The sequence below is a fragment of the Urocampus carinirostris genome, chromosome 17 (genome assembly GCF_059441175.1).
Source record: "Urocampus carinirostris isolate Australia breed hairy pipefish chromosome 17, RoL_Ucar_1.0, whole genome shotgun sequence".
Classification (NCBI taxonomy): domain Eukaryota; kingdom Metazoa; phylum Chordata; class Actinopteri; order Syngnathiformes; family Syngnathidae; genus Urocampus; species Urocampus carinirostris.
In genome coordinates, this window is record NC_142365.1 from 8,497,257 (window position 1) to 8,522,620 (window position 25,364).

At 42.2% G+C, this 25,364-nt stretch overlaps 1 protein-coding gene across 1 annotated transcript; it reads left to right on the forward strand.

Annotated features, from left to right (window-relative positions):
- Positions 1-635: 635 nt before the first annotated feature.
- On the forward strand, positions 636-24,230 carry LOC148349111 (serine/threonine-protein kinase TAO1-like). The gene is made up of 21 exons (XM_088320539.1): positions 636-985; positions 6,809-7,091; positions 7,177-7,248; positions 9,020-9,121; positions 9,226-9,271; positions 9,376-9,472; positions 9,551-9,664; positions 11,299-11,390; positions 11,467-11,560; positions 12,220-12,301; positions 12,414-12,581; positions 13,439-13,645; positions 14,341-14,484; positions 15,449-15,685; positions 15,991-16,119; positions 16,181-16,264; positions 16,567-16,686; positions 18,130-18,369; positions 18,436-18,648; positions 20,647-20,829; positions 23,282-24,230. The coding sequence occupies exons 2-21, from the start codon at positions 6,960-6,962 to the stop codon at positions 23,744-23,746; spliced, it is 3,021 nt and encodes a 1,006-aa protein (XP_088176665.1). The 5' UTR covers positions 636-985; positions 6,809-6,959; the 3' UTR covers positions 23,747-24,230.
- The last annotated feature ends 1,134 nt before the right edge of the window (positions 24,231-25,364 follow it).

Consider the following 25,364-nt stretch of genomic DNA (forward strand, 5'->3'; position numbering starts at 1 on the left):
TACATTTATTGAGTGCAATGAAGATTTTCACCGAGTAGGCTATAGTTCAATGACAGGTCACGTTGTTCCAAATGCAGAATATTTTGATTTGGGAATTTTGATAACAGGACTCTGGCGGAGGACGGCAGGCGATGTTTTGAGAACAAGGCCCTGATGACGTAGAAACGCTCGTTGTTGTTTTGAGTTTTTTCCAGACATCGAGGCGAGGTGGTGGAGCCGTGGAGCCCACGTGGGACTTCCCTGGCACGCCCATGGGAGGAGCCGGCACACCATCTTGCGGAAAGGCGTGGGCAGAGAGAAAAAAGGCTGGAGAACTTGAAGAGAAGGCTCGCCAGAGATGCCAATGACACTAATTCGACTAATTCGGCCATTTTCGATGGAGTACACGTAGTTAAATTGTTAAAGAAATTAAATCTGCCAGGGGGAAGAAGGGGTATTTGATTTATTGTACACGGAATGTTTTATTCAGCACTTGGAGTGTGGTTGAAAGGGACTTTACCAATAAAATGTGATTTGAACGTTCGCTCCGTTGCATTCAATGTAAACAAAGAGAAATCGATTTGGAATTCGGTTTGGGATTGATTGGAATTAGGAGGCGAGTGAACTTTGTCCTTCCTGCTCACTGGCCCAATGCCAACTGCATCCCTCAGCATCTCCCCTCCCACTCGCGTTTGTCCTCTCGCGAGTTTGTCGCTCACAACATTGCTTTTTCCTCTTCGGTCGAGCTCAGCCGAGCTACCATTCGATCGCCGTCGCCCACCGAGATTCATTTCACACCAGACACCTTTTAGTCCCTTCTTCAGGAACACTTTCCCCCTGCGGTGCTCGCTCGCTCTCGGGTTTGAAGGCTCCCTGAGCTCGGCTTTCCTGGATTGACGCTGGCTCTTCCCGTGGTCGTCGCCTGCCGGCGGCTGCGCTCCCTCCGGCGGCGGAAACCCGCCGCTTTCCTCCCGGCGTCAAGCTGCGGTGACTCGCCTTCCGCCAGGTGTGTCGTTCTCGGCTAGCTGTTAGCACGGATGCTAATTAGCGGCTAAGCTAGTTTAAGAAGCCGAAATGGCCGTCGCGGTTTATGACAGCTTTTAAAATGTCAGTCGACGTTCGCGGGGGGATGTTTTTGTTGAGTTCGTATGCTTTTATGACCGTTTGGGTCGTCGTGGGAGTGGGGCCAATTGCGGCGGTTGGGGTTGTTGTGCTAACGGCTAAGCTAGCATGCTAATAAGCCGCTTTAAGGTTGGGTGAGGAGGGAGGGAGGAAGCGCGAGGGCGCCACTCCCTCACCCGCCGCTGCCGCACCATCTTCGGCTCAGGGGGCGACATGTCACGTCACGTTGTTTTTTTAAAAAGGGGGTCGCTTTTATGGATTAAATCGCGTGAAAGGCAGACGGTAGAACTCCGGCATTTGACAGCTATTCGTTCTGACGATGGCAGTGTGAAACCTATATTTCCGTAGTTCAGTGGTTATCACATCTGCCTAGCACGCGAAAGGTCTGTGGTTCGAGACCGGGTGGAAACATACCTGCAGAGGAATAGGCGCCACCAGGCTATGCTTGTCACGCCATCAGAAATGGGGTCCAACAAGCTAGTGTAATTACTATTCTATCTATCTATCTACCTATCTAAAATAGCAAAAACACACACAAACATTTTTGGAACATGGCCAACCCAAATGCCCAAACAAGTTAGGCACCTTGGCACCCAAGTCAGTCACGTTTTCATCCCTCCAGATGAAACGGGACACAAGAAAGCGGCCATGTCAGCAGGGCCTGACAGCTTTCACTGGTTTACCCCTGCCGCATCATACAGGTTCCCTGCCCATCCCTCAGAACGCGTCCAAACATCCCACTATCCTTTTACAACAGCAATTACTAATTACACAGCAAGGCAGTATAAATACTACTAGGTTTTAAACACCCGGAACCCTGGATAAAATACATTGAATATCAAGTCCAGTCATGTTTATTTGTGACGATCTTTATCACAAGGAGTCTCAAAGGGCTGCACAGACCACAGATTAATGCAAACTACAAACTATTATGACACCATGCCCTGATCTAAAACCTACATGAGGGCAAGGAAAAACCCAAAAACCTCAACATGGGGAAAATGAAGAAAACTTGAGAAGGGACCGCACATGAGGTAATCTCCCTTGTAGATTGTAGCATTAACAAACAATACACAGATATTGTCAACATGAAATTTAGGTCATTCATAAGCTAGAGAATAAAAGTGTGTTTTAAGCCTAGCATTAAACCGTTCCACTGAGGTTGCCGATCAAAGCTCAGTGGGCAGAGGATTCCAGAAATATTGAAATAGTTCCTACTAAGTACTACTTATATGTATGATTAGAAATATCTGGAGACAATTTTTGGCCCACAAATAATCTTGAATGACGATTTTATTTTCATTTTTTTCCTTGCTACTACTATATGTGAGTTTAATATTACATACACCGTACACCTTAACTAAGAACAGCAATTTAATGGACAGGAAACGACCAAGAAATCATTTTATTTTTAACATTTTATTACTTTTATTAAAACAACTGCAACAGTTCAGGATTTCAGCCTGTCAGGTAAAAACCTTTAGAGCAGGGGTCTCCAACGTCGTGCCCACGGGCACCAGGGTGCCCCCTGAGGACAGTTAACGTGCCTGCAGACTGGTTCTGAAAATACTGTAGCTCACCAGTGCTGGGTCAATGTGATTTTATAGTAAAATGATTTTTGTTTTTGACTGAGTCTATTTAACCCTACTTTTATAATTAATAATAATAAAAATGTATTGTTATTATTATATTTCGAACTCGCTGTACATATGAGTAGGACACAACGATAAACAAAGAGTCAAACAAGCAAGTAACAAATAGCCAATAAAACACAGAATAGGCAAGTCTGAAGAGGTGAGGTTTGAGTCCGGATTTGAAGGTGGACAAGGTCGCAGAATTTCGGAGGTCAGGCGGCAATGAGTTCCAGAGCTGGGGGGCAGAGCGGCTGAAAGCTTTGCTCCCCGTGGAGCTGAGGCAGGCAGGCGGTATAGTGAGATGGAGGACGGAAGATGATCTGAGGGCGCTGGATGTCGTGGCAATGGGAAGGATTTTGTAGAGGTAGGGAGCAGCAAGGTTGTGAATGACTATGTAGGTGTAGAGCAGGATTTTGTAGTTGGTTCTATGGTTGATTGGGTGCCAGTGGAGTTGCTGTAAGACAGGGGTGATCTGATGCCGAGCGAGGGTTTTGGTGATGATGCAGCAAAGTTAATCTGGAAAAGTTGTTATTTTAGGAATTCCCAAAAAGAATTCTAGTTCATGGGCAAAAGAAATCTGTTGAAATCTGTTGAAGTATTAGTTATTATTCAGTAATGAATTCAGAGAATAGAATGAACATTTATTAATTTATTTAACATATACATGTTTTTTTTTACAGGAAATAAAACAAACTAAATTCCAGTTTATGTGTTAAATAATTAGCAATGAGCAAAAAGTGTGCAGTTTTGGCTAGCTTTCTGGCCACCTGTTTAGATTTATATTTAGCTTTCTTCCCACCTTTTAGCTATTTAGCAAGCTATCTCGCTTTTTTCATTTTTGCATGCTATCTAGCTAACATTGTATCTTATTTGCTAGTTATCAAGCCAAATTTTGGACTCCTTTCTAGTAAGCACTCCTTTTTTTTTCAAAGCTATGTGGCTATTTAGTTGGCTTTTTAGTCTTTTAGCTAGCCATCAAGATCTCGTTTAGATTTTTACCTGTTTACCTTTCTAGCTAACTATCAAGCAATCTGCTTAGCTATTTAGCAAGCCATCTAGCTAAGTTGCTATTTTAGAAATTCCTCTCAAACTAGGTGCCCTTTGCCCTAATTCGTAACAAAATGTTGCTCTCAGCGTGAAAACGGTTGGAGACCCCTGCTTTAGAGGAACAATGCGCAGGTGAGGTAACAGGTCTTTGAATACAAATTTCAGTAATAGAGTGCAAAATTGAGCAAAGTGCAAAAATGAGCTGCACAGATGACAAAAAATATTTAGAATTCAACACGCATAAAGTGAATACAGCATCAGACCAGGTGAATGTCTCCTCGATCCGCTTCAAGATTTAAGATTTTAACACATTTATAGTAAAGGCAGCTAACAGCTGCAGACAAATGTTTCTTTTATTTGCTTCAGGTTTTTAGCCAGGTACACATTAAAGGTGGTCAAAAAAGAGGGTTATCACAATCCTAAGAAATATTAGTAAAAAATATTCACGATTAGACGAATATGTGAAGGGGAAAAAAAATCCAATTTTATCTACCGTAGGTGTGACGTGTGGTGGAGTGGCAGGACGACGGTGTTGGGCATGTTAGGGTAAACCAAAAAAGTACAGTAATCCCTCGTTTATCGCTTTGGTTGCGTTCCGAAAATGTCTGCGATAGTTGAAACTCACAAAATAGAAACCTTATTTATTCATTTATTGAATTATGTATTCATTACTAAAGAATAAACCACATTTACAGGCTTTAGTATTTGTTTAACAGATTAGAATACAGTAGTCGTAGTAGTTTGTTTTTATAAATAATTTCTGGAATGTCAAATTATAGTGTAAAAAATAATCTTGCTGTTTTATTACTGTATCGATTAAGGACACAATCCACTTACGTGCTTTACCGCTATTATGTCAACATTATGAAAAACTGCATTTACCTTCCAGTTCCGTCCTACTGAAACCATAGAATAAACATTTTTGAAAAAGTGCCCGGTAGCCACTAGGAAACGACAAAGACCCGCACGGGGCACCAGAGCAAGTTTAGCGGGTCAACAATTCCAACTTTGTTGGGGAGAGAAAGCATCTTCTGTTCAGACAATCAGAATGCAGAAGACAATTCATGATGAAAATCCGATAAGTAGCGAAACCGCAATAAAGCAAAGATTTTTGTAATTAGTTATGGTTACTAGTTGTTTCATTTAATAAGTAATTCTGTTTTACAGTTGTCAAAAAGGCTTAGATGCTACATTGTAGTCGGCCAAAAACACCCTTCTTCCTCCCAAGTCTCCACAAATAAAATGTGAAAATTTGGGTTTGCTTCAGTCTCATTGCCTTAAATCAAGTTATCCGTTCGAGTTCGGGCTTTTATACTGGCAGGCTGGGCTGGGTCGGGTCTGGTCAGGCTGGATTTCTTTAGGCCAGATCTTTATCGCCCAGGTATGGAGTGCCTTCTTTGTATTTCTTGATCATCGCTAGCTTCGTTTCCATGGTTATCATGTTTTTGCTCTTTTCCCATCACGGCAGGGTTTGGGACCCATGGCGAAAAATTACAGTACAAAAATTGTATCGCCGATTTGCAAATTCTGACACGCACGAGATTCTCAACTGAAAGAAGAGAAAGGCATTTTTGGAAGGAGTCCAGCCAATAGCAAATCTTTATTTTCATAGCGTGAGTCCAAACTCTTTAATAGCCAGTTGGTTGCTATGGCAACGACAAACCATTGACCCTGCGGTAATTTTTTGAGGAAAATAAAGTTGATATTATGGTCTTTCAAAAAAAATGTTGACTTCAGACTCAGCAACACACAATCAAATCAGCCTGGACTTGTTTTCGCATGATTCGGTCCGTTTTGTTGTTGTGATGCTCACATGGTGTAAACGGGGAACGTAGGTGTGTTGCGTCACCATGGAGACGGCCTGTTGCCGCGCGACCGCTCATGCTCTGAATTCTTGTAGTCATCATCCTTTCGGATGCCAAGGCTTCAGACAATGATAAGGATGAGGAAGGTGACAATGCACATAAGGGTTTGTTGTGTAACTCATTATGTCCCATCTGAGTTGACGCCACGATTAAAGTAGTCACAAACATGAAAAAAAACTTGAACTTGTGGAATATTGTGGATTTCTTTCTCTTTTTGTGGACAGACTAAAAAGTTGGGCTGCAAACTAATGACTATTTTAAGAGTCGACTAGTCACAGACTATTGAAACAATTAGTTGACTAATCAGATGATTTTTATTTTTCTCTTAAATTTAGCATGAAGTTGATTCAATTATGTGGAAAATTATAACACAAGAAAATGGGTACAATGAGAAATACATCTTTTATTATACAAATTGCGGATACGTAAACCAAATAGGTGCTGGGTTTGGTCAGTAGAGACATAAATTCATCAATAAATCTAATAAATAATACATTAACATCAAACATACGTTTTTTAATATTATGGAACAAGCTCATTAGCAGCAGGAGAGCAGTAAATAAAACAAATATAATGCGCATTTTGTGAAATGCATTCTGTGGTCAATTGCAAAGTCTGTAACTATAGACCATCTCAACAGTTTGAAATTAAACGGTTTTAACAGCTGACGTTTGTGTGTTCTTCAGACTGCATTCAATTAATTTCAAATATGTTTGTCAGGCTGTTATAACGATTAAGCTCTGTAAAATGCATGTCATCAAAACAGTATTGGCTTGAATCTTACCGAGGCGAGTCAGCCTCCGTTTCGTTCAACTGTCTGACGTGCTCTTTAAATGTTCACGCGTCACCGATCTACCGCCATGGTACACAAGGTCTGCTTTACAAACATTGCAAGTAGATGACGTTGACGCCGCTATTTCTGGTTGTTTAATTTACATCTCGACTCTATAGCGCATAAGCGACTCTCAGCAGAGAGTATATACATGTAGAGATGCCTTACTCTGTTGAAAAACATGTCTGCGACAGTGGAATTCATTGAGGAGTACTTCTATTATAGATTTTTGGCGACAACGTTGCAGCCCAACTCAAAAGTAATACACTAATGGTTGGAACCGGAGGCTGTCTAATTACTATGCACTCATCATATCCAATCTGTGACAGGGTTTGCGTTGCTTTTGACCTGGAAGGTGTCCACACATGGCCCCCAATGAGTCCAGGCCCGCTCCGGCGTAGCTCAGCAGCCTCAGCTTCGCGCAGGGTCCTCGCGAGGGGCGCCCGGCCACCCATCTAGCTGCCCGTCTGCCCGCTCGGCATGCCGTCGTCGGTGCGAGCGGGGAGCCTGAAGGACCCCGACGTAGCCGAGCTTTTCTTCAAGGAGGATCCGGAGAAACTCTTCTCGGACCTGCGGGAGATCGGCCATGGCAGCTTCGGCGCCGTCTACTTTGTGCGTCCTTTGACCTTAGCGGTTAGCTTAGTGTTGAAAGTCAATGTGCTCATCGTAACTCAATTTGTCTGTTTGCGGCCAACAGGCACACGATGTGCGCACCAACGAAGTGGTGGCCATCAAGAAAATGTCCTACAGCGGGAAGCAGTCCAACGAGGTGAAGCAACATATGGCGCTGTCTCAATGACTTCTTCAGGAACTTTTCTCTTGGCGGCTCGCTTGCATTTTTAATACCCGAAAAATAGGCAATAATCTGGTTTAGGATATTAAGTTTTCATGGCACACACACAACCCCATAATGAACATACCTTTTCTCTGCACTATAAGGTCAATGTGAATCACAAGTTAGGTTGGTTTACAGCCATAGAAAATAATTTTACCAGTATGTTCATCTGTAAACAGGAATTATGGGGCTAAACAGACAGCTAGCAACAAGCAATGTCCATCGATGCAGAGATGGTTTTCGGCTGATTTATTTTTAAATTGTCGACATTATCGCGGGTTTTGGAGTACGTAAATATATTTGACGGTTGGAGTCCGTCGTTGCGTAATATCATGTGTTGGCTGCAGGACGACATCTTTGGTGAGCTACTCCGACTTTATATTTTTCGGGCATCTTGTTTTAGACGGATAGTTATTTTTCTCTTATGAGTATAATTTTAAATAGTCATCATATCTTGAATCTCATGATTGACCTATCTGATGAATTTATTTAAGTTTCTACTGTTAACGCCTTATGTATGGAAAATATATGACAAAAGATCATTTATTTGGGGTTGTGCCTTTATTACACCTTTTAGTGCAGAAAATATGGTAGTTTTGTATTAAGAAAATTTAACCTCCATCCATTTTCTGCACCAAATATCCTCACCAGGTTTTCCAGCTGTCTACGGGCAGTGAGCAGGGGACACCCTGGACTGGTGGCCATTCAGTTGCAGGGCACACAGAGACATACAACTCACTCGCTCATTCACTTAGGCACAATTTGGACCTGCCAATCACCTTGACGTGTATGTTTTTGGAATGCTGGAGGAAACTAGAGCGCCCGGAGGAAAGCCACGCAAGCACGGGGAGAACATGCAAAAAGTATGGGGAGACTGGTAGCTGGAATTGAACCATGGACTTCTCCACTGCAGGGTTGATGCGCTAAGAACTAATCCACAGGGCTGCCTGGCAATTTTTATATATTTTTAAATAGTTACCACAAATATATTTGTGCCTGCAAGTAACCCGCTAAGAACACCTGAGTATCCCTAAAACCAGTTCTCAAACTGATGCTCACAAGTGATGAATCTTAGTGATTTTCTAGGAAATTGTTATTTCTAATTTCTAGCTGCCATTAGAACTTGCAACCTGGTAAAAACATGAGCATAACATATTAACGACCCAATAATAACATGATAAACATATGTTTGGCAAGAGAGGGTGCTACAATGTTAGTGTTAGACTAGGGCTTACCATCTGGTTCACGGGTCTCCAATGTGGTGCACCAAGTAGCCTCCTAAGAACACTTGAGGAGCCCGTGGACCAGTTCTTGAAATAGTTCACCAGTACTGGGTCATTATGATTTTATATGTAATTTGATTTCTAGCTGTTTGATGTTTTAGTGGTTGACTGAGCCAATTTAACCCTACCTTTAGCTGTTACAACCTGGTAATGAGACAATAATAACTTGGTAATAACATGATTACTTGTTGTTTTACAAATGTATTTCAAACCGGTGTCTCTTCTTGCAAGTCAGAAACAAAAAAGTAGCTAGGAAATGTTTGGGGACCTCTGCATAAAACTGCTAGATACATACATCATGTCCCTCTGTAATGTATTGCTAAAACTAATTTCTTTATCTAATTTACTTTTTTATTGTATACCAATCTTTATCCATATTTGTTGGTGTAAGAAATCAGGTTTTGACTTGTTTCCATCCCCAGAAATGGCAGGACATCATCAAGGAAGTCAAGTTCCTTCAGAGAATCCGACACCCCAACAGCATTGAGTACAAAGGATGTTACCTGCGGGAGCACACCGCCTGGGTCAGTCTTGGATTTCCATGCAATGTTTTTATCCGGCAAAGTGACTAACGGCCATCAAATAAATAAAAAATGACTTATGGGAAATGTGTTTGCGTCGTCCACAGCTGGTCATGGAGTACTGCCTGGGCTCGGCCTCGGACCTCCTGGAAGGTGAGCATGCCTCTTGTCGGTAGTCCAATAACACGCCTCCACTGGTGCAACCATGAGAAAATTCCTCGAAAAAACGAACAATTGAAACCGCTTGCATCTTGCAGTACACAAGAAACCGCTGCAAGAGGTGGAGATCGCCGCCATTAGCCACGGTGCGCTCCAGGGGCTAGCCTACCTGCACTCGCACAACATGATCCACAGGTAGTGCTCCTCCCTACCCACCTGTTGGTTTCTTGGGGTGTGGAGCACCCCCTTTAATGACTTTCTTGTATGTGACAGGGACGTGAAGGCAGGGAACATCCTGCTGACAGAACCGGGACAGGTCAAGTTGGCCGACTTTGGCTCTGCTTCCATCGCCTCGCCTGCCAATTCTTTTGTGGGGACGCCATATTGGTCAGTGACTATCTCATAGCTGCATCCTACCCTAGCTTCACCATATAATGTCATATACAGTGGCACTGCTCCATATGAACCTTATTCCTTCCAGGTTTGTGCTCGTAAATCAATTTGCTAGTGAAATGTGCAAATTTTCCCCATGTGAAATTATTACAAGAATATTTGGGATATTGCAACTTCGCATAAGCATCAAAGTAAACGCTATACAGTAATTAAACACATCATCTTAATCACTAAAAATACATTCAATTAGTAATTAAACATAAAAAAATACAGTAGTAAGATAAATATGATATGAGATGGAGGCTGTCCCACCACACTTAACTTTCGATGAAAGAAGCGTTTGCAAGGAAGAGTGAGTGTGATTGCATACTTGTCAGCCTATTTGTGTTCCCCTTTTTGATTTGTTTCAAATTGCTTTCGCTTAATATCAATTTTTTATACGGGAGTTTTAAAAAAGGACGGTCTTACCGCACTTAAGATTAAAAAGTTGCTTTAACTTTGAATGAACACACACACAGATTTTTTTTACAGCACTATATTTATGCCTTTTGTAGTTTGCGTGTGCAAACCTTGCGAGCTTATGTGTTCACGAGTGGTCTTGAATAGTCGCTTTGGTAGCCTCTGGGACTGCTCGTCATCTAGATTTTCCTCCATCAGGGTTCCGGCGGATCCTTGAAATGAAAATGAAATGAAATGATCTGCATTTATATAGCGATTTTCAAGTCAAGACTTCCCAATAGCGGCCGTGCAGCCATGTAAGGCGCTAACCTGCTTATTGGGGGTATTAGGGGTTCAGTGTCTTACCCAAGGACACTTCGACATGTAACACGGAGGAGCCGGGATTCGAACTGTGATCTCTTGATCCCAAGACGAGCGCTCTACCTCCTGAGCCACTGCCGCCCCCTTGAAAAGTATTAAAAGGCATTTAATTAGTTATTCTAAGAATAAGGCCTTAATAAGCATTAAAATGTTTAAAATCCAATTTTTGAAAGTCTTAACAATGTTAACAAATCAATAAGATTTTTCTCTATGGCTAAAGCTGTGCCAGGTCATGTGTATGAGGCATGCATTGTGTGCGAGAAATATTAGTTTTTTTTGGTCTTGTTTGCTTTCAATTGTGTATTTTGTGAAAACTTGGCCTTAAATTTGGTTTCAAAAGCCATTAAAAATAGTCTTAAAAAGCCTTGGATTTAACTTACCATAAGCAGTAGAAACCCTGTTCTTAAAGCAAGGTAGATTTTTGTTAAAAAAAAACTCATACATACAGAAATTCTCGTCTTTGGAGGTGCTTGTTTAATGAAGTACCACTGTATTCAAAGTAATTTACTTGCTGCATTGGTATGTTAAAAAAACAGCTCATTTGCGTACCATTATCCGCAGCCATACATACAAATAAATGCTTGTTCCAAAAATATAGATTATATATTTTTTCAATTTGATTGGATTTCACTAAACAAAAACCCAGACTTTGGTGAATTTAGTAAGTTACAATAATAATTGAAAATAAATTGGTTTCAGTGAACTTGACCAAAACAAGCTAACATCAGTCAGAAAAAAAGAGTAACTGTATTTTGCATCATTTCTCCGCTATGTTTTACTGACATTTTGGGGGGGGCTTTGGGGTTCAGGATGGCCCCCGAAGTAATCCTGGCCATGGACGAGGGCCAGTATGACGGAAAGGTGGACGTCTGGTCTTTAGGCATCACCTGTATAGAACTAGGTAACCGCTTTCATATTTTTTCCAACACCAGTGAGGAAAATGTAAATGATAATTTTCATTTTTGTTGCCATCGCAGCCGAGAGAAAGCCGCCATTATTTAACATGAACGCCATGAGTGCCTTATACCACATAGCGCAGAATGAGAGTCCCACGCTTCAGTCCAGCGAATGGTAAGCTTCTGAATTCCAGGTTTTGTTGGTCAAAAAATGTGTACGTCCGAGCCAAAAATGTGCAATAGTATTCGTAGGTGCCGCTTGTGTATGTTGCTTTGATGAGGCATGAAAATCTCTCACCTTTAGGAGAAATCCACCGTTGTGAAGTGAATTGTATAGATCTGAGGAGAAAATGTTTTGAGGTGGGGAAATCCGTGTAGTTCGCACGGGCAGGAGTACTGTATTTTTTGTGTGTAACGCTTATTTTCACACTATTGATATTCACGGTACCTGAGACAAATGTTAGGGAATAGGGAAAAGGAAACTAGTCTTTAAAGGTAGGAATAAATGTAAAAAAAAAAGCAGGACAAGGGAAACAACTCGTTGTTGTATCTGATGATAAATCGGACTTTGTAGGACATAAAACAAATACATTCTAAATTTGATGTCGGTATTATGTTCATAGTTGTCAATAAATGATTAGAAACATGGCGGCATGTATTCAATAATGTTTGTCACTTTCAATGCTTAGTTTGACTTAAGAAAAAGTTAAACAAAATTCTATACGGATTTTTAATTCAAAATGATACACAAATAAATCCTTCACAACCTTCTCACCTTTTTAAGCCCTGACCCATTTTCATGCCTGTTTGATGATGGATCCTTTGCTCTCACAGGACGGATTATTTCCGAAACTTCATCGACTCATGCCTTCAGAAAATCCCGCAGGACCGGCCGCACTCGGACGACATGTTGGGCGTGAGTGTGCAGTCTTTTTATAACATTTTATATCTACGAGAGTTGATATTTGAGTTGAGGACACGAGGCGGAGTCCCCTCTCCGCCATGACGCACCACCATGTCCCCCGCAGCACGCATTCATGCAGCGAGAGCGCCCCGACTCAGTCCTGATGGATCTAATCATGAGGACCAAAGATGCCGTGCGCGAGCTGGACAACTTGCAGTACCGTAAAATGAAGAAGATCCTCCTGCAGGAGGCCCACAACGGACCTGCGCCAGAAGCGGCTGATCAGGAAGAGGTAGGCAAAGTCGCGTCCAGGGGTCGGGAACCTTTTAACTCGATCCATGAAAGCAAAATATTGTGATTTATTTATTTATTTATTTATTTTGAGCGAGAGAGAGAGAGACTTATTACATGTTTTAAGACTGAACCGCCAAACCCACTCTGCAGACCTCCGCTATATCTTAAGGGCATTTTATTTCACTGTGTGACGTTTTATATTTGATAAAAAATATGTAATCTTAATAATGCCTGAGCCTGTGTCCCATATAAATTTAAATATAAAACTTAAAATGTGTCTCCCTCCCGCAGTTACTTAAGAGTGTTGAGGCTCATTTTGACTGTCATTTTTGTCACATTTTTTGTCAAGGTGCAAGCAAAGGTATTTAGTAAAAATGTCACAAAATATTGCAAATGAGCATACCGACATATTTACTTTCAGGGCAGACTTCACTGGGCAAAAGAGATAAGGGTGTGTGGATAGCTTCGCCCATCCAATTAAATTGCTTTGGGTGCTTTACTGGCATTTTGTGGTGTTTACTGTTTGTTCCGTGGGTGTGTGAACATGAATTGTTTAAACAGCTTCTATATAAAGGATTCCTTAGCGATGTACAGTCAAAACATGGTCGGTTGGTGTGCCCAATATATACACTGAATCTCCAACAATTGCTGTGTTGTTTCGTCTTCATTAGAACAATGCTTGACCTTGCTCACGCATAATTGGAACTGATCAGATACATTTCGGATGATTTCAATTTTGTCTCTGAGCCAAATGTATTTACAAAACGAGTCATATCTAGCTCGTGATCCATAGGTTCCCGACAACTGCTTTAAAGCTTGAGTAAAAACGAGTGAGCTAAAGATCCCCTCTTTCAGGAGCTGGAGGCCAGCGGCGGACGCACCGGCACGGTGAACAGTGTGGGCAGCAACCAGTCCATCCCAAGCATGTCCATCAGCGCCAGCTCGCAAAGCAGTTCAGTCAACAGCCTCAACGACGCCGCCCAAGACAGCCGCAGCGAGCTGGACCTCATGGACGGCGACCGCACAGTCATGTCCAACAGCTCCGTTATACACCTCAAACCTGTAGGTGGATTTTATTTTATTTTTTACCCAAAACAGGCCACAAAACACCTAATAAAAATTACTGGGACCTAGCAGCTGGCTTAGCACTGGTGCAGACCAGAAAAACTTAAAAAATGGCGAGCATACATCTACACATAAAAACATTGTGTTGACGTCCAGATTTTTTTTTTTTTTTTAGAGAAATTAGTCTGTGTTTTTACCAACATTGTTTATATGATACATAACTGGCGCAAAACTGGTGGTTTGACAGTCGGTACGTTATTCAATATTTACACAGATATTTCAATTTTTGCACCCACAAGTAAGTTCCTCAATCTATACATTCAAATTGATCTGCAGTCAAAGTTATGTATCAGAAACCGGAAAATGATAGACATCTATCTCCTTAATCCATATCATCAGCCTTTATATCAGGTCGCTGGAGTTTCTTTTATCCACGAGGAACGATGACAAGCAAATGTAATCCAGTTGATTACCACTACAACCTCCTATGATGCAGCCCTTATTCTTGTTTTATTTTAGCGCAATGGTAACTATGTGCACGATTTTGTAATGGCCACCTGGATCTGAAAACACGTGGCAAATTAGGGGGGGAGAAGAAAACTGCACAACTCAAAGCATTACTCTCTAGCACAGTGCATTTTGCTTGGAAACAATTGCGTATTTGAACTTAAGAACCTGTTGCATTCTTTCAGGAGGAAGATGAGTCTTTTTCGGGAGATCAAGCCTCCGGTGGGCCAACTTCAGAGGACCAGGCGGCGACGTCATCTGCGCCAGCGGCGCCCAGGAAGCATCAGCGCAACCGAGAGCATTTTGCCACCATCCGCACCGCCTCCTTGGTAAGACGGCATACACACATACCACATCCAGGATCACGTCGACGGAACTTTGCGTTTTGGTCTTTTTAAGGGTTCATTTTTAATTTTAGAATGGATCTACTTGTTTTTTTTTGGTTCTTTTGAAGAATTCTTAGAATGAAAATTACGCTTTTGAAAGGAAGGAATTTGATTTCGAGAATTACATTTGAAGTGGATCGTTGGATAAATGTGGACTCTACTGAAAATGTGTTACTTGTAAAATATTGTAACAATACCGAATTATAATGATCACATGTATTCATTTTATTTTGTTAATCTTATTTGCTCACTTCAGTACTCGTTCTTGTTAAATGCAAACTTTTTTTTTATGTAACACATACACGATTTGCAGATAATTAAATGGACAGTGTCTTAATTATACTGTAATTATAATGAATTAATATTTTTGTAATTATCAAAGTACTAACTATTTATAGGATTTATGTAAAAATAGCAAATCCTTGTGACGATCAGAACAAAATGCCCAAAGAATTGATCAACTTGTTTTCACATTTTAGCAGTCATTTCATGCAAGACCATTGAAGGAATAATTTTATGGGGCAAACAAATACAAAGAAATAATAAAAATGAATTGCATTGCATTTGACATTTCGTGCAAATCATGCCCAAGTACATTCGAAGAAACAATTATGAGTAAAAGTGCTTAATAAAATAAGATAACCATTTATTTGTCCCACAATGAGGAAATTTCTTTTGTTGCAGCAGTAGGACAACGAATAACAGCTAAGAATATAAACAGTATAAACAAGTATTTTGAAATAAATAAAAAACAGAATATTTCCAAAGGCAGGTGTGCAAAATAGTTAAAGTAAAGTAATGATCTCTTAAGAGTCTCATAATGTCTCTGTCTTTCTCTTTCTCTCCCCTTATCCATGTATCTCAATCTCCTCTCTCATGGCGCTATTTTTGTTTTTCCACGGTCCAGGTGACACGCGAGATGCAGGAGCACGAGCAGGACTCGGAGCTACGCGAGCAGATGTCGGGCTACAAGCGCATGCGGCGGCAGCATCAGAAACACCTGATGGCGCTGGAGAACAAGTTAAAAGGCGAGATGGACGAGCACCGCCTGCGTCTGGATAAGGAGCTCGAGGGCCAGAGGAGCAACTTTGCTCAGGAAATGGACAAGCTGCTCAAGAAGCACCATGGCTCCCTTGAAAAGGATGTAAGAAAAAAAATATAGTATTTAAAAAATGGGATTTACAATAAAAATATTCTCATCCGCATTATATTTCAAAATTAAATCATGCATAAAAAAATAAAAAGCCCAAATAACTATTTAGTTTAGAAACTGATGTGTGAATATTGGAATCATCCACCTGAAATGTATTGAAAAGATTTCACTTGATAGTAAATGATAATGACAGAAATCTATGTAAGCCTGTAATGCTCTGGGGTGAGGTCCTCACGATCCATTTATCACATGTTGTGAAGCCGTTCTAACGCTAACTAAAACATTTGCATCCTTAGCTGAAGACTTTTGCCAATGACGAGAAGAAATTCCAGCAGCACATTCAGGTGCAGCAAAAGAAAGAACTCAGCAGCTTCTTGGAGTCGCAAAAGCGGGAGTACAAGATGCGCAAGGAGCAGCTGAAAGAGGTATACATCTCTTTGTTTTCTTTTGTCGACGCAACCGCCTTCAACTATGTTTCCTCCTCAGGAACTGAGTGAGAACCAATCGACTCCTAAGAAGGAGAAGCAGGAGTGGTTGTGTAAGCAGAAGGAGAACATCCAGCACTTCCAGGTCACCTCCTAATGATAGTATTTCTTCTTTAAATTAGTTATTCTTTGAATTTTCTGAAAAATTTGATTTCTAACTGGCATTATGTTTCAGGGGTTGACCAAGCCTAGTTTTACCATACTGTAATTGAGTTCAAAACCCGCGAAGCAGTGAAATGGCTATAACTGAAGCACGCACTTTTACTATTTTCAACCTGTTAATAACATAGTAATGTAACATGAGTTCTTTTATTACTGCATGCAAATTTGGTAGCCTTTTATTGCCCGTTTGACTTCTGACAGTTCTTTATGACACATGTGCTTCAGGCTGAGGAAGAAGCTAACCTGCTGAGGAGGCAGAGACAGTACCTGGAGCTGGAATGTCGCCGCTTCAAGCGCAGGATTCTTATCGCCCGGCACAATGTGGAGCAAGACCTTGCCAGAGAGGTTAGACATGAAATCATTCACACTCCGTTATTTGTAATATTGCGGGACACATCGTAAACCAGTGGTCTCCGACTCGGATGCCGCGCGCCATTTGGGGGCCATGTGATGATAGTTTAAGGCTCTTGCCTTAATGTGAATGTTTATTGTTAGTGCGGCCATGATATGGATGCTACCTCCGGGCCAGGCAGGGTTAGAAAACAATTCAATCGCAAATGAGGAAAAACACGAGTATTGGCTCGTAAAACATGTGTTACTTACGTCTGCGGTGTGCTGTAAATGCGCTATTTGGTGCCGTACTTGGCTGATGGCTCCCAATTAAAGCGAAAGAGAGCGAGAGAGAGGGACGGACGGAGAGAGAGAGGGACGGACGGAGAGAGAGAGGGACGGATGGAGATAGAGAGGGACGGACGGAGAGAGAGGGACGGACAGAGAGAGAGAGGGACGGACGGAGAAAGAGAGGGACGGACGGAGAAAGAGAGGGACGGACGGAAAGAGAGGGACGGGACGGATGGAGAGAGAGGGACGGATGGAGAGAGAGGGACGGATGGACAGAGAGAGAGACGGAGGCATAGAGAGAGAGATGGAGAAAGAGAGACTGAAGCATAGAGGGAGAGAGACAGAGACGGAGAGAGAGACGGAGACATCGAGAGAAAGAGAGAGACGGAGACACAAAGAGAAAGAGAGAGACTGAGAGAGAGAAGGAGACATAGAGAGAAAGAGAGAGACAGAGAGAAAGAGAGAGACAGAGAGAAAGAGAGAGAGACGAAGACATAGAGAGAGACGGAGACATAGAGAGAAAGAGAGAGACAGAGAGATAGATGAGACATAGAGAGAAGTAGAGAGAGACGGAGACATAGAGAGAAAGACAGATAGAGGGCAAGAGAGAAAGACAGGCAGAGAGAGAGTGATGAAGAAAGTGTGTGTACATGGACATCTGATTAATTTGATGATTACATTCTGTATTTGGTTACAAAAGTCTTTTTTGTGTCTCGGTTCCATTATCCACTATCTGCACTGCTTTTCCTCACTAGAGTCGCGGCGGTGCTGGAGGCTATTTAAGATATCTTCGGGCAGTGGGCAGGGCACACCCTGAACTGTTTGCCAGCCAATCACATGGCACGCACAGACACACAACCATTCAAACGCTTAATCGTACCTAGGGACAAATTGGAGTCACCTTACCCTTTTTGGAATTTTGGATGAAACCGGACTGACCCACGTAGGCACAGAGAGAACATGCAAATGCCGCACAGGAAGGCTGGTAGCTGGATTTGAACCTATGACCTCAGAACTATACTGTATATATTTGCAAATAGTGGAATATTTTTACCTTGTAAAAAACCTGACGTGGCCTCACTTCACCTAGACCCTAACTTCGGCACTCCACCTTGTAAATTGGGTTTAAACCCCCTTTGCTTAATGGTGGTCATCTGTGTTTCCCAGGAGCTGAACAAGCGCCAGACGCAGAAAGACCTGGAACACGCCATGCTTCTGCGGCACCACGAGTCCATGCAGGAACTGGAGTTCCGGCACCTGGCCGCCATCCAGAAGGCTCGTGGAGAGCTCATCCGCACACAGCACCAGACGGAGCTCACCAACCAGTTGGAGTACAACAAGAGGAGGGAACGGGAGCTTCGACGCAAGCACTTTATGGAGGTCCGGCAGCAGCCCAAGAGCCTCAAGGTATTGGCGCACGTACCCGTGGCATATGCGTTTCTGTGTTCGGGAAATAACACTTCATGTGTGCAGTCCAAGGAGCTCCAGATCAAGAAGCAGTTCCAAGAGACGTGCAAAACTCAGACCCGACAGTACAAAGCGCTTCGCAACCATCTTTTGGATAACACTCCCAAATGTGAGCACAAGGCTTTACTGAAGAGACTGAAGGAGGAGCAGACCCGCAAGTTGGCCATCCTGGCCGAGCAGTACGACCACTCCATCAACGACATGCTTTCCACGCAGGCTGTGAGTTCCTCACTCGGGGCACTACTATTTCTAACGCACAAAATTCCAAGTGCTAGCGCCATGGATCGTTTAATTTTGGAGCCATGACTTCATTTGTTTTCCCTGACTATGGAGTTGTTATATCAAACCAATATTATAATTTCAATGAATGACGCTTGGTTTATGTTTTCATTGAATTCATAGCAGGAGGCTACAATAGCCTCTTAAGACTATATGAGTAGATAGATAGATAGATACTTTATTCATCCCCGTCGGGAAATTCACACTTCCAGCAGTATACTTGTGTTGAAAAATACATATAAAATAAAAGAAATAGAATACAGAAATACCCAATATAACGTGAGTATTTAAATAGTGCTACGGAAAATACACACTATATTAGGAATACCGTAATATGAAAATGTGGGGGTGGGGTTTAATGTGGGCTTTTACTCCCCCGGGTGGAGTTAAAGAGCCTCATGGCATGAGGAAGAAATGATCTCCTCAGTGTGTCCGTGGAACTAACCTATGGATAGGTGATATTGTGATATTCCTGAAAATTTGACCTCTGCCTTGAGAGAACATTGAAATGATCAGTGTCTTTAAACACATGATTAAATGTTCCAGAATTCTTTACAATTTTGGCATATAATCTTTACATGTTAATCACTCTGTACCCTTATAATGGGTAGATCATTCAGTGCTTGATTGGGCTTACCTCTATGAATTAAAACCTGGTAATAACATGAAAATCACATAGTAACAACATAGTTGCAGAAGGCAATATGTATGTGTGTCCTTGATTGTTATGTTTGGGTTTTCCTGTGGGTTAATGTTGGTGATAGGAATGAGTGGAGAGGTGTTGTAAAAGTGTAGTGGGATGTTTGGACGCATTCTAAGGGATGGGCAGGGCACCCGTATGATGCGGTAGGGGTAAACCAGTGAAAGCTGTCGGGCCCTGTTGTTGAACAGAAGAGTGTGTTGTGTCACCCTGACCCAAGTGACATGGCTGTTTTTTTGTGTCCCGTTTCATCTGGAGGGACAAAAGCATGACCGACATGGGTGCCGAGGTGCTTAACTTGTTTGGGTGTTTGGGCATTAAGGTTGGCCATGGTCCACAAAATGTTGTGTGTGATTTTTGCTACTTTTTCCCTTTTTTATTTTATTTTTTGAATGTGTGTGTCTTGCTGTCGGTCACCCCTCTCGAGGGATATGACCAGGGTAGATAAATAGATACAGGTCGAAACACTTTTGATGTCGTACGTGGAAGGGAAAAGTGTTTTCACTAAGATAATCGCCAAAGCTAGCTTACTGTTGTTGTCCCGTTGGCTCATGTGTATCTTTTATCGTTGGTATTCTGCGTATCTTAACGGACTTAAGTAAATTAATTACGATTGTCTATCCTCAACTTGAAGATTGTCGTAAGTGTGTTACTTTAGCACACAGTTAACTCTGACTTCTGGTAACACCTAGCACGACTACCTTGTTCCACCCGCGTAAGGACTCTTCAGTAATTCCGTATTTTACCCAACCTTATGAACTATAATAATAATCCATCCATCCATTATCTGCACGCTTATCCTCAGTAGGGTCGCGGGGGTGCTAGAGCCCTATAGTAATGATATAAGTTGTTATTTATCAATGCATACACCACTGGTAGCTAAAAACTAGCTCTCAGCTTCTCAATGGTTGGCGACTCCTGATTCAAAGCATTACTAAGTAACATTCTCTTTTCTCAATAGTCTTCCCATGACGCCCAGCATATAAAATCCTAAAATCTTTCAGCTCGTAGTTGAAATATTGTTTATTTTCTATCTGTGCCAGTTTGCTAGATGACTAGCAACAAGGTCATGAATAGAATTTCCATTTTATTCTTAGCAATAATAGAACTCATCAGCTTTGTATTTATGCTCTCCCTTCCTGTGAGGCATTCACAAGCACCAGGAAAAAACAGGGAAACATTTCTTCTGTTCGATAACATTATTAAAGGTGTGTCGGTGTCTGATTTGTGCCCCGCAGCTGCGTCTGGACGAAGCCCAGGAAGGCGAGTGTCAGGTTCTGCGCATGCAGCTTCAGCAGGAACTGGAGCTGCTCAATGCCTACCAGAGCAAAATCAAGATGCAGACGGACGCTCAGCACGACAAAGAGAGACGAGACCTGGAGCAAAGAGTCAGCCTGAGGAGGGCGCTGCTGGAGCAGAAGGTGACAAAGATTTTTTAGTGAGAGAAAACCTAGGAGCGGGCATGAAAATCTCTCACCTTTCAGAAAAATTCACAGTTTAGAAGTAAATAAATCTTTTGTATTTATTTATTCAGCCAGTGTAAACCATAAATGTGATATATACAAGAAATCATTTGACACACGAACTCTCAATTATTATAATATAATAGATGTAAAAGAATAGAGTAAAAAAAGAGTGTATAATACAAGGTAATTATATAGAATAGTTTAAAAAGAAAGAATATGTAAATAAGAAGACTAGAGTAGAATAGGTCGGAGGAATGTCGTTGGCATAATAATTCTATACATAATAACCTAATCATTTCTCGTTGAACATGCGAATAGCGTGTAGTCTTGCTCCTAATGGCGCGAAGACGGCGACCTGCCGGCAGGTAATCAAAGTACCTTTGAGCAGGGTGACTGGGATCATCTAGTACTTTTAGTGTCCGTTTTCTCATTCGTTCGATGTAGATACTATGCGGGGACGGAAGGCCAGTACGTATTATTGTCTTCTGCTGTCTTCACCACTGATTCCATCATTTGACAATTCTTTCTGACTGACGCGACCAAACCAAACTGTGATTGACCTAGTTAAAACGGATCCAATGATAGCACGATAAAAATTGACTAGAATGAATTGACGGACTCCGAATGATTTGAGTTGACAAAAGAAGTAGAGCCTTTGTCTGGCTGACTTTAGAATATCAATAGCATTGACAGTCCATGTGAGGTCAGCTGACAAGTAAGTACCTAGAAACTTGAATGAATGGTGACTTGCTTGAATTGTGTCGATATGAGCCAAAATGGGGGCGTATTGCAAAGGATGAATTAAACCAAACTTCTGCATTTCTAGCCCGTCATGGGGGAGAATGGTCCTAGCCCATACCTCATGATAGATTGGAATTAAACTAACTCGAAGGATGTTAAATGCTAAGATTGATCGTGGCAATTTATTGAATCCCTACAAGGCCAACACACTATGTTAATTCATTTCGTGAGTTTGTATTCTTAATTTCTTGGCACGCTTATCGAGATGGCGACCAGAGCGCATTGCACTAAAAGGGAATAAACAAATCCAGGCTAACTGATTAAGCGCAGGCCAAACTAGTCTGGGCATCATATCCTGGCTTAATCAGTTTCACGTTTGCCCAGCCAGGATGCAGATATTAGGGATTTATGCGTGTTCATGGCATCCGCAAACAGACCCTGCGATTAATCTTAGAATCACATGGTTCAGTGGGATGATTTTCGCCCTCTTGGGTTCGATTCCCACCCTAGGCAATACATACAACATTTAGCTGTTTTGTCCTTATTATTCTCTTGAATTTTTTTGTACATGCTAATCCTGGAGTGAAATGTCTAATCTCATTGCAAACAAGATGAATGGGAATTTGATGTTCTAGGTGGCGCTTGTCAAAGGCTTTAGTGATGGCATCTTTGCAAGTGTTTGCTTCCCATTTGAGATTCTCTAAAACGGCTGTAAAATATGTATTCATCAAAGCTTTGATGGCCATTTCAAGAGTATTCTTAATTGCAAAGGCATCTAAACATGTGATTTGTGTGGGGTCTAAGAAGTAGACCACTGACGTGTGGGAGAGCTATAAATTGGCTAATGGTAGAAAATACATCAGGCAACGACTTAAGTTTTTAACCAGCTGCAATGGGGAGAGTAGCGGGAAGACGAGCAACTCGCCCGTCCACACTCACTCACTCTCGGTCACCCCCCCGTCTGCCTCTGTGTTTTATGAAACCACAAGACATAGGAAAAGTACTGGTATGTTAAAACAGACAAAAGACCAGCCCCATGGAGAAGCACCGACACCTTTAAACAAAGACAGGTAGACTAAGAGACGGCCAAAAGGAACATCAACTGATTAGAAATGCACACCTTGAGCAAATACGTTTAAGCCTACTCTACACTTGACCGCAATAAATATACTTCATGAATTTTTATTTATTTTTAACGACTCTTGCAATTGTAAAATCAAGTCCATGGAAATACTACAAAACCAATTCATTTTTTACACGTAGACAGTAAAGGTGCCAGATCTATCTCGAGGGATAATCTTAGCCTGATAGTTATCCTGGTCAGGAGCAGGCTAGCTGTAGAGAACAAATCTCCACAGTAACAGAGTCAGGCTGAATTGAACCTTCTTTCATGCAACTGACTTGAGGCTTAATTTAGCTTAAGAAACAAACGTATCCAGGCCTAATCCTTTATCTTGGTTTCGTGCAATACCCCCTAGTGTGTGTTTGTGTGTGTGTGTGTGTGTGTGATGCCTCCTGCACATCATTGATACTGTGTGGGTCGACAAGGCTCATTATTTCATTGGGTTGAACAGTGTACCGGAACATATTTCCCCCACACCCTTCTCACCTTTTTGACACCTGACCCATTTTCATGCTAACATCCTCGTCAATTTTGTGTGTTGAGATCGAGGAGGAGATGCTCTCTCTCCAGAACGAGCGTTTGGAGCGAATCCGGTCCCTACTGGAGCGGCAGGCCCGCGAGATCGAAGCCTTCGACTCCGAGTCCATGCGGCTGGGCTTCAGCAACATGGTCGTGGCCAACGTGGCCCCCGACTCGCAAGGCGGCTGGGGCAGCGGCGGCGGGGCCCCGGGTGGGGGCCACTGGCCCGGAGGCGGGGGCGGCGGCATCGGGGACGGCGGCGCTGCACAACATCCGGGCGGCGGCTCCGTGCAGCAACCTTGGGGCCAGCCCGCCATGGCCGGGGCCCCTCCCCCTTGGAGCCAGAGGGCGAGCGGCGGCGCGGGGGCCGGGGGGCTTAGGAACAGTCCCCAGGCCTTGAGAAGGACGTCATCCGGGGGGAGGAGCGAACAGAGCATGAGCAGAAGTGCCAGCATCGCCTCCAACGCCTCGCATCTTTCTTACACTTAAGACGCGTTGCCGTGGAAACGGCAGGTGGATGTTGTGGATCGCAGAAAGTAAACAATAGGCTGCGAGCTTCTTCCAGTTAGCATCATGCAAATCCAGGCCAAAAATAGTGCTAAACCAACCCCTTACGTGTCAAAACTAGAGATCGACCGATATGGGTTTTTTAGGGCCGATAGCGATACCCATTATTAGTATTAGGAGGAGGCCGATAAGCTTAAAAATGGCCGTAAGATATTTTTAATAATCCAAAAAGAAACAAAGAATTTCAGATAGAACTTGAATAGCTTTCTGAAACATTTTACCGTACATCCATTAGAATTTCAACACAACTGACATGAGTTATCTTTCACTTAAACCAAAAACTAACAATGCAGGAAATTAAATTGGGCTTAGCAGCAGCTCGTATAAAGGTACATAAAAACTCAATTAGCTCCCTGAAACTTTTTACAGTAGCCTAAATAAATAAAATCCAATACAACCAACATAACTAAAAACAAAAACGGAACTTCAACGGAGCTCGCTATTCAAAAAGTGTGGTTTTAGAGTCAGATTGACAAACTGATGTTATGATAAGAGCTCATCACTTCCAATTTAGCTTTAGCGTGCTTTGTAATCACAAACAGACACACTTGATTGACGAAATATTGTAATGATAAGAGCTTATTTATTTGTCTCCACCTGAAAGTACCTTTAAAACAAGTTAACTACACTTTTTACGCTATCTCTTAATACCAAACACGCTTTTTTATCACGGACACAGGCATGTCGGGACAAGTTAGCTGAGCTTCCTTTTCCCCCTGCTTCAGTAGCTCCGCCCCCGGTCGCTTATCCAATCACAAGGTACGTGGTGGGTAGCAGGAGAGATAAAGAAGAGAGTCTCTGCTGGGAGACTTAATAAGACTTTATAATCGGCTCGTCAAATGAAAAAACAAAAATACCGATATCCGTCAAATTCACAAATATTGGTACCGATCATCGGCCCGCCTGATAATCGGTCGACCTCTAGTCAAAACCTACCTTAAGTACATACTTTAAAGGGACAGTGTGTATTATTTAGCACCCCGTAGTGGTACCAAAAAAAACACCCTCATTTTTTATAACAATTATGAAAATGGAAATTTATATATTTGAATTTCTAAAAAAATAACTTATGTTAGTACTATTTTGTTACCAGGTTCATTATTAAAAATAAAACTCAGTCAACCAACCCAAAAAAATCATTTGACTAGAAAATCGCAATGACCCAGCACTGGTAAGCTATTTTAGGAACAGGCCCGCGGGTACCTCAACTGTCCTCCGGGGGCACCACATCGGATACTGGTCCAAAATCATTGAGATGTAGGACCCTTTAACATCGGGTCTCAGACTTGCAGCGTGCGGTTCAATTGTGTCCTGAGGGATAATAGTTTGAGGCCCCAGCCTAGATAAGTGTATTTTATATGTATGGATTTATTTCCATAGTCATTTTTAATGTTTTCGGTCGTACTATGATAGTTCGACCTCTAGTGGTCAAATAATACTCACTGTCCCTTGAAACCGTTTGTGGGGTGTCAAACATGTGGCCCTTGTGCCAGATAAGGCCCACAAAGGGTTTTAATCCGGCTCGCAGGACGACACTGAG